The 15,060-nt window shown below is 36.0% G+C and overlaps 2 protein-coding genes across 4 annotated transcripts; one reads left to right on the top strand and one right to left on the bottom strand.

The window, feature by feature from the left end:
* The first annotated feature begins 170 nt into the window (after positions 1 to 170).
* Positions 171 to 9,537, top strand: LOC127450468 (perilipin-2-like). 2 transcript variants are annotated; one of them, XM_051714607.1, is made up of 8 exons: positions 171 to 275; positions 312 to 344; positions 546 to 579; positions 750 to 945; positions 1,034 to 1,116; positions 3,233 to 3,518; positions 6,216 to 6,400; positions 8,906 to 9,537. In XM_051714607.1, the coding sequence occupies exons 3-8, from the start codon at positions 550 to 552 to the stop codon at positions 9,272 to 9,274; spliced, it is 1,149 nt and encodes a 382-aa protein (XP_051570567.1). In that variant the 5' UTR covers positions 171 to 275; positions 312 to 344; positions 546 to 549; the 3' UTR covers positions 9,275 to 9,537. The 2 variants fall into 2 exon arrangements, with proteins under 2 accessions (XP_051570567.1, XP_051570559.1); XM_051714599.1 differs by having other exon boundaries at positions 197 to 344.
* Positions 9,538 to 9,674: 137 nt separating this feature from the next.
* Positions 9,675 to 14,461, bottom strand: LOC127450484 (uncharacterized). 2 transcript variants are annotated; one of them, XM_051714643.1, is made up of 6 exons: positions 14,100 to 14,461; positions 13,395 to 13,435; positions 12,955 to 13,302; positions 11,209 to 11,478; positions 10,580 to 10,630; positions 9,675 to 10,384 (listed from the first exon to the last, which is right to left on the bottom strand). In XM_051714643.1, the coding sequence occupies exons 1-6, from the start codon at positions 14,114 to 14,116 to the stop codon at positions 10,293 to 10,295; spliced, it is 819 nt and encodes a 272-aa protein (XP_051570603.1). In that variant the 5' UTR covers positions 14,117 to 14,461; the 3' UTR covers positions 9,675 to 10,292. The 2 variants fall into 2 exon arrangements, with proteins under 2 accessions (XP_051570603.1, XP_051570593.1); XM_051714633.1 differs by lacking the exon at positions 13,395 to 13,435.
* Positions 14,462 to 15,060: the final 599 nt, after the last annotated feature.

Here is a 15,060-nt window from a genome sequence, read left to right on the forward strand (position 1 = left end):
CCTAGATACCTAGTAGGTCAAAATAAAGGGAAGTTGCTCTAGCATAACACATTAGTGTACATTATACGTCAAACCAGCTTTATGCACACGAGTTTCCGATACACAACACCCTAAAGAGAATCGGTATTCAATTAATTGTCGTTCACATTCAGTGTCAGACAGTGACCTTAGAAATCCCCGTCAGCGCGCGCCTGACCTTTGGACTACATCCCTGCTCGTTACGTCATCAATAGTCTTTCAATAGAAGTCCATATAAAATCCGTAACAGTCGCTCATTTTTCATCGGAGCAGTTGTGCGTGAGTTCCTAATTTTTTTCCCGAACGTCAGAAGACAAAAACAAAAGGTAAATAATGTTTTATTTTTTTCTTGTTGATATTCAATGCTCTTTCTGTGTGTAGTTTCCCGTCATATCGCTAATGAATGTTTAGTTAACGTTTACTTTCTCATTGGAAAAAGAAACCTTTATTTAGACTGCTGAACACAGTTTTAATTATCTCTTGTTGGTGTATTTCTTTATGTTATATATTTATTCTGCCTATTACAGCGTCATGGCTTCCATGGAAGTTATTACAAACCAGGTGTGTTCATTTGAATCTTCGTTCATAAAATGCACTCCAGTTTCCAATTACTAGGCTACTCTTCGTTATTCCTAAATAATAATATGCTTTAAAAAAAATTATTACAGTTGTTGACTAGTCTACTCCATGATTTGATCAATTTAATCTGACTCTTTGTCATTCATTTCTAGAATGTGGTTGCCAGAGTGGCTCATCTTCCCTTGGTGATTTCCACCTATGACATGGTGTCAAATGTGTACTGCAACACCAAGGATAATCATCCATACTTGAAGTTTTTCTGTGAGGTGGCTGAGAATGGCGTGAAGACCATAACCTCAGCTGCTTTAAACAGTGCTTTACCATTCATTGGGAAACTCGAGCCTCAGAGTATGTTGATTTTTTTGTTTAAAACTTTAAATCAGGGCAGATTACAATATGAATAAGTATAGTTTAAAGTTATTGTTTTCCTTTGTAGTCTCTTTGGCAAATACCCTGGCATGTAAAGGACTGGATAAGATAGAGAGGACTTTGCCTATCCTACACAAGCCCTCTGATCAGGTATTTAGTAAACTTTAAACACTGTTATACCACAGGGGCTCTGTTGGCTATAGGTGGCACTTCAGCACAGAAACATAATGCACACAACACATTACAGTTTCAGTCGTCTTGCATCACCTTGCTGGACAGCGAAAAATATATATAATAGGTCCTGATTTCAATCTCTCACCCTCTGTGCAAAACAAGCTGAAGTCCGTTATATTAGCTATGCTGATGAAAGTGGTTAGGAAATGTTTTCAATTGCTATAGTTCACTCTGCTTGCTAATGTAATTTTATGTTGTTATGATGGATACAAACAGCGCATTAATATCGAACGGTGATTAAAACTGACCGGAACTACCTGTGCATTGAACGGTTTGAACTGCACACCTCCAGCCAATCAGAATCGAGTATTAGAACAGACCATGGTATAATGAGAAATTATTTTTCAATAATTCAACGGCCTGTTGTCAATTATTCCTTACATATCCTATTATTTAAAGGGATGGTTCATTCTCCCTTGTGTTGTTCCGAATAGGGATGTGCCCGAAGCCGAATACCCTGTTCGGAAAGGCGCGCATAATGACTTCAAAACGAATAAAGGATTCGTCTGAATAATATAAAAAAAATATTAGTTTGACTGATAATCCAAGAAGCACAAGATCAAAGCGACATTTTAAATAAACATATCCAAAATTACAACTAATGTATAAATCTGTGCAGCCAATATTTCTAAAGTTTAATGAATGGAAATGCGCATGGTGTGATTTCAGATCGGATGGGAGCAGTCTCGACTCCGTTTGCGGTCTCTGTTAATTGTGCGCATCTGGAGCTTGTCAAGTGTAACATTAACTAAGATACGACATCAAATACACTTTCCACTTCTTGAAATGTCTATGTTAATGTATCCCATGTGATTCCCATGTATTAATTTATAGCCTAAACCAGAGCGCAATGTTAAATTACTGACCTGAAGTGATGATTTCACGTCGGAGCTCGTCTATCCATCGTCTATACACATTTATATCCACATCAGTGATTAGGGTAATTATCTGGTTAAGACTTCATTCCAAATAAAATGTAAAATGCTCCATCTATTCGGAATATTCCTGCTTATGTAAAACGAAGAAACTGAAACATACTCAGTCATTATTTCTTCTTCTCCTTTAAACGGTGCGAAATTTGAGAATGTTAAGTATTCTTGAGCTCTTTAAAGCCACTATATAAATGTAACATTATTATTATTATTGTATAACTAAATAATGGTGTCCTATCTTAAAAAATCTTCCTGGTCTCATGAGACCAGATTGCAAAGATTCCGTATAGACTTATGGGACTTTCACCTGGTAGCAGGCTATATTGATTTATTTTTATTTATTTTAATGTTTGAATTTGTATTTATTATGCACTGCAAAATGTGTGCTTGAAATTTAACATTTTGCTTGACACTTCCTGCCTCCAGAATAATTTGTTAAACATTCACAGACAAATGAAAATTGTTTCTTGTAGATATAAATATCAGAAATACCAGGAGAAACCACATATTCCACAGTTAATGTGGCATTAGGCTTTTATTATGAAAAGGCATATACAAGGCATATTTTATTAATAGAAACTATAAATGTAAAAGTAACACTTAAAAATCAGTTTTGACGCACTTCCGATTTAAGCCCCGCCCACATCCAATTCTGTCCGAATACAGAGACAGATACAGATAATTTTGTCATATGAACAAATACAGATAATTGCTTCACTGCACACCCCTAGTTCCAAACCCCTTTGACTTCCTTCCTTCCTTGAAACACAATTGGAAATGCAAAATGACGGAACCATTCACTTTTATTGTATGGAAAAAAATACAATGAAAGTGAATAGTGACTGAAGCTACAAATCTCATTTTGTGTTCCAAGTAAGAAAGTAAGTCATATGGGTCTAAAACAAGATGAGGCTGAGTAAATGTTTACATAATTTTAATTTTTGAGTGAACTGTCCATATAAATATTGTCTAAACGCTAAACAGTAGTTTCTTTTTCCTCCTTAAGACACTCGTAATCTCTCATCACCTATTTAGTTGGCTTTCATGCTTGTGTATATTAGTACAACTTGATTATTTGAATCTTCTTACTTCTCTTTCAGATTGTCACCAATGCCAGAGAGGCGGTGACAGGAGCTAAGGAAGCTGTCACAGGGACCATGAATGGTGCCAAGGAAACTGTCTCCCACACCCTTAGTGGAGTGATGGACAAAACCCGTGGAGCAATGCAGGATGGCATGGGAAAGACCAGGACAGTGGTCAGTGGTAAAGTCCAAACCGTGATGGAGAGCAGGATGTTGAAACTGGTCAGCAGTGGAGTGGACACAGCACTGAGCACGTCTGAGACTCTGGTGGAGCAGTACTTACCAGGAACTGAAGAGGAAAAAGGTGAGACTGTGATGGGATGGACATTTCCTAATGTTAGGAAGTTTCCAGGAAATTGATGTAGTAATTTACTCACCCTCATGCCATCCCATATGTGTATGACGTACATTCTTCTGCTGAACACAAATGAAGATTGTTAGAAGAATATCTCAGCTCTGTAGGTCCACAAAATTAAATTAAATGGGTACCAACGTTTCGAAGCTCCAAAATGCACATTCAGGCTGCATAAAAGTAATCCATAAGACTTCAGTGGTTAAATCCATATCTTCAGAAGCGATATGATAGGTGTGGGTAAGAAACAGATCAATATTTAAAGGTGCACCCAGTAATTGTTTCCTCATTAAAAAAGTTTAACTCCTAAAGATATGAATTGTAATTTTGCAATATATGTAGGAAATCATGACCACTCGCATTAAAATGAAGACTCCAGTCAAATCAGTAACATTATAAGAGCTGTTTTATTCTACATGGATAGGGTCCGCATATGGGAGCTGCCATGTTAGAATCACATGACCAGCTGAATACTACTCACTTAATCTCAGTAACCGGACTGTTATTTGACATTTTCACTCATTGATTAAAGTAATCATGGCTGACTGTGTATACTGACTGTGAATACTAATAATACTTTATAGTGAAAAAGGACTTCAGTATTGATCTGTTTCTCACCCACACTTATCATATCGCTTCCGAAAATTTGTATTTAACCACTTGAGTATTATGGATGACTTTTCCTCTGCCTTTATGTCCTTTTGGAGCTTAAAAATTAATATTGTAATATTCATTTACTTGCACTGTATGGATCTACAGAGCTGAAATATTCTTCTAAAAATATTTGTTTGTGTTCAGAAGATGCAAGAAAGTCACACATTTGGGATGGCACGAGGGTAAGTAAATGATGAGACAATTTAAATTTTTTGGTGAACTATTTAAAGGGATAGTTCACCAAAAAATGAATTCAGCTCATCTGTAAATGCCTTCTGTGCTCTGAAAACTCTTTATAATAATATAAATATATTAGCTTAAAGCTAAATTTCAACCCTTGGCGGCAGTTAGAGTACTGCCCTGGAAAGCAGTGTTTGTTCACAAATGAATTTATTTTATTTTTTTCTCCCAGTTTGGAATGCCCAATTCCCAATGTGCTTTTAAGTCCTCGTGGTCGCGTAGTGATTCGCCTCAGTCCGGATGAAGGAGGACGAATCCCAGTTGCCTCTGCATCTGAGACCGTCAACCTGCACACCTTATCACGTGACTTGTTGAGCGCGTTACCACGGAGACATAGCGCGTGTGGAGGCTTCACGCCATCCACTGCGGCAACCACGCCCAACTCCCCACGCGCCCCACCGAGAATGAACCACATTATAATGATCACGAGGAGGTTACCCCAAGTGACTCTACCCTCCCTAGCAACCGGGCCAATTTGGTTGCTGGAGTCACTCACACAATTGAACATTAATAATAATTACCCTACAATATATTAAACATTCCAAAAAATACCACATATACACACAGCATCTACTATGTTGTATATTCAATCCATGATCAACAGCCAATTTTAACAACTAATTTAAAATGTTTTAGTGTAATGCACTCTCTGATGGTTCTCAGCAGGGAATTCCAATATTCTACTGCTTTAACTAAAAAAGACTGAATTACCAAATTTTGTTGATCTATATTTAATGTAACAGTCACCTCTAGAAGAGGACATAGCCAACATTTTTGCAGTAGTGTTATGTGTTACAAATTGTTTTAGAGGTGGTGGGGGAAAACCATGTAAAATCTTACATAATAATACGTTATCCATAATCAAAAAAATTGTCAAAAGTCAGAAGATTATACTTTTTAATAAGGTTACAATTGTGGTATAAATACATTTTCTAGTACTGTTTTGAGCACATAATATTTCATAAGATTATGTTTAGAGTCCTGGGAATAACTCCCTGGAAAAGAAATTGGCCTACTAATCCGATTCATTTGTGGAACATCAGATTTAAGCACATCTCAAAGAGATCCTTTATTAGAAATCTAAAGTTCATTTGTTTCCAGAGACAGACTAATCTTTGTTTAGATCAGTGGTTCTCAATGACCAAAAATTGGGTTTCAGGTCTTTTCTCAGAAGGAGTGCATGGAAAATACAATGCTTAATGTGAACAATAAAATGCAACTATCCATATAACCGTGCAGAGTTAAGATAGCAAAATAAATATCAACTTTCAAAAAGAAGAAAACATACCCTTGTCTTTTGTTGTTGATGTCAAAGGCTCCGCATCCAAACTCAACAGTATTTTTGTGCAAATTCATCTGTCACTTATAATATGGCTAATGCTTATCCACTATTTGTCCCATTTCATTTGTTAGGCTTGTAAATTTTCTATTTAGCCTATGATCATGTTAATAATCGTGCATATTGTTGGGCCTATGCAGTTTAATAAAATTAAACTAATGAAAATAAATATTAAATCAGTTATTGATTTAATCAATTTGATTTGACATTTTGTATTTATTTTTTTTATACTAAACAATTTTGATAATGTAGGTCGCCACAAGATGTACAATGTAAAATTTGGTTCCTGAATTAAAACAAGATGAAAGCTGTTTAGATTATAAATTGTAGATTATGCCTGTGGAAATTCCAAAATCTAACAACTGTTTCTTTGTCCCATTTCTCTGTTTGTTTATCTTTCTTTTACATTCTTTTAGAATGTGGAGTGAAGATGGCAATAGGATTTGACAATGACCTAGATGCACCCAGTTACTATGTGCGGCTGGGGTCTCTCTCCAGCAAGGTGAGGGACAGGGCTTACCAGAGAGCTGTGGCCAAGGTCCATAATGCCATGCAATGCAGCCAAGAGTCCATATCCCAGCTAAACCACACCATGGATCTGGTAGGTTGACCTGAGCTAAACTCAATTTGCTTTTCCTGAGGGAAAGACCAGCACAGCAAAATAATTGCATTAACCCTTTAAGCTCTGAGGGTGTTTTTAAAGATTTCCTGTTTCAGTGGCATACCCAAATTTAAAGGCTTATAACTCAAAAATAAAACTTGAGCCAAAATTTACTATTTTTCTGATTTGACATAATATATCTCGTGGTGTAAATAATGTAATATTTTTTCATTTTTTCCCAAAAATGTCACCTGTAATTGAGTAAAATTGTGTTTATAAGACAAAGCAATCAAAAGTTATAGCATTACAAAAATCTATTATCCTAGTGTCCAAACGCCTCTCCAAACAAATAAAACAATAATTGTACATAAGAACTAATTACACATGTAAATACAACAATGACTAAAGGTATGCTCTCTCTCCAAAGCATACAGGCATGAGTAACGAGATCTCATTCAGTTCCATTCTGTGTCATTTGAGCCATCATTTGCCCTTTTGAATGTGCTTCTGGTCTTGGACTAAAATAAAGCATTGGGAATAGTTGGTATAAATGTTATTGGGGTGTTATTTAAAAATGCACTAATTAAAGGTGAAATATTTTCTAATATCCCAGCTTAATGTGCAGAGACAACTAGTAAGTAAGCAAATTGTAGGCTGAATCCCTGAAAAGCGTAAACACTGGGGCACTATTAAAACATTGTTTAATTAGTAATACAGGACATAGTAACAATGGCTTAACCAATGTTTTTGATGACAAATGGAAGACTGGTGAGGTTTCAGGGAGAAGCAGTAAATCTTTTTGCAATTCCTTTTGGTGTTGGTAGTTGCACAGAAAATAAATACTTCACCTTTAACCTTGGGAAGCAACTATGAAATCTATTTTTTTAGTCACATGATATTAATTTACATAGTACAACCCCAATTCCAAAAAAGTTGGGACAGTATGAAAAATGCTAATAAAACAAAAAGGAGTGATTTGTAAATTATATTCACCCTTTGCTATATTAAAAGCACTACAACTATACATTATATGATGTTTTACCTTGTGAATTTCCATTTTTTATTTTTTATTTTTTTATGTACAGTAATTTCAAATCAGATGGTTGCAACACACTCCAAAAAAGTTGGGACAGGGGCAATTTAAGACTAATAACAATTTGACGAGTTAAAATAAGAAGGCAATGTGAAACAGGAGATATTAAACAGGTGAAGCAATCGTGTCATAGTATATAGGGAGCCTCCAAAAACAACCTAGTCCTTCAAGAGCAAGGATCATTCGAGACTTGTCAATCTGCCAACAGATGCTTCAGCATATAATCCAGCACTTTGAGAACAATATTCCCCAAAGACAAATTGGAAGGTTTTTGGGAATTGCACCCTCTACAGTGCTTAATATAGTTAAAAGATTCAAAAATCTGGTCAAATCTCAGTGTGTAAAGGGCAAGACGAAAATCACTTCTGAATGCGTGTGATCTCTGATCCCTCAGACATCACTGTCTTAGAAAACATCATTCATCTGTAATAATATCATGAACATGGGTTTGGGATTACTTTAGTAAACCTTTGTTAGTCAACACCATTCGCCGCTGCATCCACAGATGTAAGTTAAGACTTTACTACTTTAAACAGAAGCCCTACATCAACACTGTCCCGAAGCACTGCTGACTTCTCTGGGCTCGGTCTCATCTTAGATAGAAAGTAGAACAGTGGAACCTTGTTTTTTGGTCCAATGAGTCCACATTTCAAATAGTTTTTGAAAAACACAGCTGTCGTGTGCTCCGGGCCAAAGAGAAAAAGGAACATCCAAGCTGTTATCAGCGTCAGGTCCAAAAGCCAGTGTCTGTATGGGCCAGGGGTGTGTCAGTGCCCATGGCATGGGTAACTCACACATCTGTGAGGGTACTATTAATGCAGACAGATATGTAAAAATTTTGCAGCAGCATATACTTCCATCTTTTCCAGGGATGTCCTGGCATTTTCAGCAGGACAACTTCTAATCACATACTACCCGAATAAGCAGAGAGTGCAGGTGTTAGATTGGCCTGCCTGCAGTCCTGACCATCTCCAATTGAGAATGTGTGGAGCATTATGAAGCACACAATAAGGCAACGAAGACCCCATACAATTGTGCAGCTGAAGACCTGCATAATGGATGAATGGGGGAAAATTCCACTTTTTAAACTTAAACTTGTGTCTTCAGTGCCTAAATGCTTAATCTGTGTTATTAGAAGAAATGGTGATGTTTCACAGTGGTAAACACTCAACTGTCCCAGCTTTTTTGTAGTGTGTTGCAATCATCTGATTTGAAATTACTGTACATAAAAAAAAACAATGAAATTCACAACATCATATAATGTTTACTCGTAGTGCTTTCAAGGGTGAATATAATTTACAAATCACTCGTTTTTGTTTTAATTAGCATTTTTCATACTGTCCCAACTTTTTCGTAATTGGGGTTGTACATGCTATGACCTTATTGTCTGATTTACAAATCTTTTTCACCAGCAAATTGAATCCCGCACCTTGACCATCGCCCAAAACTTAAGCCAGCAGCTTCAGACAACATGTCTGGTCTTAGTGTCCAGCTTTAAGGGTCTCCCTCAGCACATCCAGGTCCAGGCTCTCTCTGTCAGCCAGTCGGCCATGGAGATCTACAGCAGCTTCAGTAAGGCTGCTGTCTTGGGAGATCTCTCCGATACAGTCCTCACCACCAGTCAATCTCAGCTCAACAGAATAAGGGATTCCATGGATAACGTCATGGACTACCTAATCAACAATACCCCTCTTAATTGGTTGGTAGGTCCATTTTACCCACGCATGGAACACGCAACTGCAAGCAGCCCTAAAACCAGTATCAAGGAGCTCTCAGCCTGAAGTGGAGATGCAGTCAGTGGAATAAAGAAAATTAACCATTTGTACCAAACAATCATGATTACAGAAATGCATTGCTGCTAGTAAAATCTGGCTCTACTTGCAAACAATATTCAGTCATCAAATAATATGCTTGTGCTTTACTGAATAGTATTTGGTGAAGTTTCTCAACTTTAGGCCTACTAATCTAAATTGCATACAACCTAATCCTTATTGTCTCTGTTTTTGCCTTTGTACATTTCTAATAAAATAATACACTTATAATATTTATTTTAGCTGTGTGTCTTGTTTGGGGGGAGGATGTTTGACCTAACTGACAAAGGTCATTTTTGTATTAAAAGCTTGTAAACTGGATCAAACCAGTGTCTTTATTTCTCTACACTAAGATAGAAATAAAAGAAATAGGGCCAGTAAGTAACTTAATATTCTGTAAAACGTATTTTTAAGCAAATTTCCATATATAGGTACATCTGATCTTTATTTCAGCAACAAATACATATCTAAGTAAATAAGAAACAAATCTGATTAAAGTAAAAAAAACAAAAACAAAAAAAAAAACAGCTTATATAAGTAGAAATACAAATAATATTATGAAATGTAATTAATAAAATCTATTTTTAAAATAAGTACAACCATTAGCCTCACTGACCACTGTTTCTGTTTGTAATTCTCAATCAGTCTCCTACATTGATCTAGATACATTTACAGAACACATTTCTTTGGGGTTAAGATTTGGTCTGTGATCTCCTGAGATGTTCACACACAACAATCTCAAGAAATTACTCAGAATGGTGCCAAAAACATACAGTTAGCAGCAGTTCTGTGGACAGAAATGCTTTGTTGATGAGTTATTTGCATTAAGTTCAAGATTATTTCATTTAGTTTCATAGATTCCAGAGAACAACAAACTTTTAAACTACAGTTAATAAAACTTCTCACAATTTTTTTTCATCAAAGCACTGAAATAACTTGTCCCATTACAGACTAAGATTGTTAAAAGTACAATGAAAAGGAGATCAATTCAGTTGAGAGGAAACAGCAATTCAAGCTTTAAATTAAAAGTGAGGAAAACAATTATGAGCCTTAGGGGAGGCATATTCACTGTAGCTTTACCTAGAATGAATGAGAGTGGGTGGGGGGGGAAACACACACACAAAAAAAAATAGTCAGAGCTGAAGAGATGCTGCAAGGAACCAGTTAAAAATATAACGTTTCAAGCTGTATGTTTGCTACAAAAATAATTCAGTTTCTAGGTAATGACTTTCTTTACTGATGTACCTTGGCAACCTCTGTTTGAATGTAGCTTACCTAATGGACTCTGAATTTTCAAAACATTTGCTTCCCTGGATAGCATAGGTTCTGAAATTGAGAAAAAAGAATGAGACTAAAAGAGTCTTTGATCACATCCTTGAATGACATTTACCTATAACTGAAATGAATTGTTTACCCAAAATGAAAATTCTGTAATAATTTATTATTCAGTTGTATCCTGTGGAAAACAAAATGAGATGTTGGGTGGAATGTTAGCTTCACTTACAATTCACTTTCTTTTATGGAAAAATAAAAATATTCAATTGAAGTGAATGGAGTCTAACATTCTGCCTAACATTTCCTTTTGTGTTCCACAGATGAGAAAATGGGTTTGGAACAACAAGACGGTTAGTAAATGATGACAGAATTTTAATCTTTGGGTGAAATATCCCTTTAAAATAAGTTATATTCCAATAACCTGTGCAACTGGCCATCACATGTAAACAATATACACTAAACAAACAAAACAAAACATGTTTTTGCCTACTTTTAAGATTTACGCTATTCAATTTCATAAAAAAATTCCATCAAATTAAATTAATGAAACATAATATACATATATAAGATTACCCAATTCAATTGTGAAATGTGTACATTTTTGAGTGTATATTCAACAAAAGTTATACCTCTGACTGAGACCTTCACTGTGCTGAGTGCCAATCCCTGCGAGTCCAACACTTTATATGTGCCGGCAGTGCTGGCCGTAACCCTCCTGAGAATCAAACTGTTGTCTTTCTCTCTCAGATGACCTTTCCTGTTGGTGACTTCTCCTTTTTCCCACAGGACTGTCCACCTGGTGTCGTTACTGCTCTGAAAAATTACTTGTTCAGCTTGATGTGTGTACAAGTCCAAGATCAGCTCTCCCCCAATTTCCACAGACTTGATGCTCTTGTGATCTACAGCGGAAAGTGAGCAGAAGTCAGATGGCTGTACAGGGGTGAAACCATTGCATTGATCTAGACAATGGTAAAATAAGTTAAAGAAGCACTCAAAAAAGTACACAAAAATAAACTAATAATACAGCAAATTGGTAATACAGTAAATATTTAAATACAATTAGTGGTTAACAGCCCTGTTATCGGATACTTTCGCTCCTGAAATAAATAAATCATGGCCGAGAGCAAATAGGGCATCTCTACAATGACATTGGTAACTGAAAGCTTTTGCATAATGCTGCATATATGCAGGTGCTAGTCTTAAGTGCAGATGATTGCAATATTGGCCAGGACACACTAAACAAAAACAAAAATACTCAATTTAAAGGGACAGTTCACACAAAAATGAAAATGATGTCATCATTCTGTCACCCTCATGCTTTTCCGAACCTATATGATTTTTTTTAGTGGATTTCAAACCGATATTTTATGCACAATTAGGGATGTTAATGAATAATCGATGATCGATTATTTGTCATTAATTATCTGTTTGATTAAGTTTATCGATCATTGATTAATTTCAGCACAACTGCATTCAGTAATCATGCCAGCAGATCGAGAAGAGACTATACAGTAATCCGCCGATAGAGGGCGCACTTCCGCCTGCGCGCTGCATGCACGACCACATCGATTGCACCTCTCTAAAGAAGACCCTGAGGTACGTTCACATTCACCCGTGTAGAGGTATGTTATTAACTGTATTCACACAGTGTGTTATTATTTGACTTAATATCAAATAAAAAAGATCTGAAATATCCCACGATCTACAAGGTGAAGTTTTAATGAACTCTCATCTGTATCTTCTATACAAGTTATTATTAACAGTTATATATTAACAGTAAATTCATTAAAATTAATTAAAACACTGCCTGAATGTATTAAAAATACACTTATATAAAAACGATATTAAGAGGGAAATACCAATACTCGCATTTCTTAAATGTATTTATTTAAATTATATTTCAGCAACAGGTGGCTGTTTCATGTTTTCACATTTTATTTCTCCAATGCAATGTTGATGTTTTTAAGTTTGCTTTAAAATGGTTGGTCAGTCAAAAAACAAACGTTGTATTAAGAAAGCTTTAATTGAAGAAAAATGTGTGTCTTGTATTTTTTGAGTTTCAAGCTGTTCACCACTTACAGTTTATTATTGTTATCATTAATGATTAATCGATTTTCATTTATTAACGTTAACGATCGTCGATTAAGAACATTTCCTGAAATTTGCATCCCAATGCAGAATGTTAGTGTCAATGACTATTCACTTTCATTAAAAAGTTGAACATTCTTCCTAACATTTCCTTTTGTGTTCCACAGAAGACAGAACGTCATAAGGGTTTGAAACAACATGAGACTGAATACATGAAGACAGAATTTTCATTTCTGGGTGAACTGTCCCTTTAAATGCGAAACAAACATCTGTATCTTTGCCCTCACCAATAACTGTGAGTTGGACGCTCTGAATGAAAGTTCTACTCTTGATACTTGATTCACCGACCACCAGGTAACTCTCATAAATGCCTGTGTCACTGAATCTGACATCCCGCAGGAACAGAGAGCAGTTTCCTCTCACGAGCATCGCTTCTGGGACATCCACACGGTCCTTATAATCTTCCCCTTGAAACATCTCCTCCCCTATTCGCTCAAACACAGAATCACTTATGGTCTGCCACTGAATGTGAGGTGCATAAGCGGATTCCAGGCGCGATGTCACAGTGCACGGCAGAACAGCTGAGAGTCCTACTCTTGAGGAGATATGGATCACTGATGAGAGTGGAAAGGAGCCTATGGGAGGAGGGAGGGGCAGGATTAAAAATAAAATAAATAATAAATAAATGTTTATCAATTATGCAGTATTCTTATCATTGTCTACTTACTGACACAAATGACATGCCATAGCATTAGACTGATCAAGATCCTGAAAAGAGATGTTCATTATATAGAGAGTATACAATTCCCTTAAAACCCACACATAAAGAATAGGCTATTATTAAGAGGCTGACAGTCACTTCTACTGAACGGGTTAGGTTTCAGATTACAGATGTTTTGGTGCTGCTCTGTGAGACGAAAATATTCTGTCTAGCAGTGTTCTTATGATGAGAGCTGTTAAAAGTATAAGAAGTCCTCTCTCTGAATGCAGCTGATCTTTAACGAGGATGAATCTTTGGATACGACGAAAAATTATGATTGTTTGGATGATTGTTGTCATGCTATAAAATAAATAAATAAATAAATAAAAATAAAAAAAAACTCTCATAAATGCCTGCGTCACTGAATCTGACGTCCCGCAGCCAGTTGGATGGTTTTAAAGCTGGTTTAAAGGTGTATTCAGTAGTCTTTGTCTTTGTGTCATCTTGAATCAAATGTAATGGGTTAACAACAAATACTATTTGTTTTGAAAAATTTCCCATTGACATCTTAAACAAAAATAAAAAAAATTGGAAACATCAAAAAGTAGAAAGACTATAACCGAAAATTATTTATAATATTACCTAACCTTTTACTCTAGCTACTGTATTTCTAACTAACTAACTAACTAACTAACTAACCATATCTTCTGTATTTTAAAAAGTCAGTCTTACCAGTAAATCCTGTCCATTCCGCATTTGTGTCGGCTCCACTGTCTTTCATGCAGTAACTGTTCACGAGTGGAATATCTACTCTCTCACACTCCATTTCTCAAAAACGAAACTTAACTTAGATATAGGCATACATGGAGGAAGGAATACACAAAACGACAGTCAGTGTGTTCAATGCTTTGCTAAACATATTTAAAACCGGGTAAGTTAATGACAGCGAACAGAGGTGCAGAATTTATAGCTAAAATAAGCCGTCCTATATACAAACTCTGTGATCGGACACAAAACGTTGTTTTGCTATCAAACATATAGCGACAGATTTGATGTATCTTTTTCATAATGGTTGGCTGCTTTTTCTTTTAGGTTTCCAAATACATTCAGGCACGTTTTCTTGGATTCTCTAGTCACTGACTACCATGCACCTCTAGATGACCTTTTTAGTTTCGTTTCTCTGAACGGCGTCTAAACAAGCGAATCTGATAACGACGCTCGAGGTGGAATTGAAACTGAATTCTGTAATTAGACTTTAATTAAGATCACATGGATCCCAAATGATTGCGGTGCAAAGTCATGACTGCCTCTTGACAATAAAAGGCTAGTATTTAACTTTACCAGTTAACCAACCAACCATTTATTTTCTTTTAATTGCATTACTGGGAGGGAGGATGTCCAGCAAGTTTTAAAATTCTGTTAACAACATACACTGTTAAAAATTTTCTAGTAAAAAAACAGTAAAGAACTGGCAGCAGGGTTGCCAGCATGTTACTGTAAAATTAACGGTGTCTCGCTGTTGCTGAAATTAACAGCTAGATACTGTTTTTACAGCTACAGTATACAACTGTAATTTAGCGGCATATAGCTGTCAAATTACATACTATCTACTGTTGCTGAAATTTACAGCTGTGTTCCCAGCATGCACTGCAGCATGAAGAAATTACTTTTACTATTTACTGGTTTATTTCGA

Source organism: Myxocyprinus asiaticus, chromosome 2, assembly GCF_019703515.2.
Source record: "Myxocyprinus asiaticus isolate MX2 ecotype Aquarium Trade chromosome 2, UBuf_Myxa_2, whole genome shotgun sequence".
NCBI lineage: Eukaryota > Metazoa > Chordata > Actinopteri > Cypriniformes > Catostomidae > Myxocyprinus > Myxocyprinus asiaticus.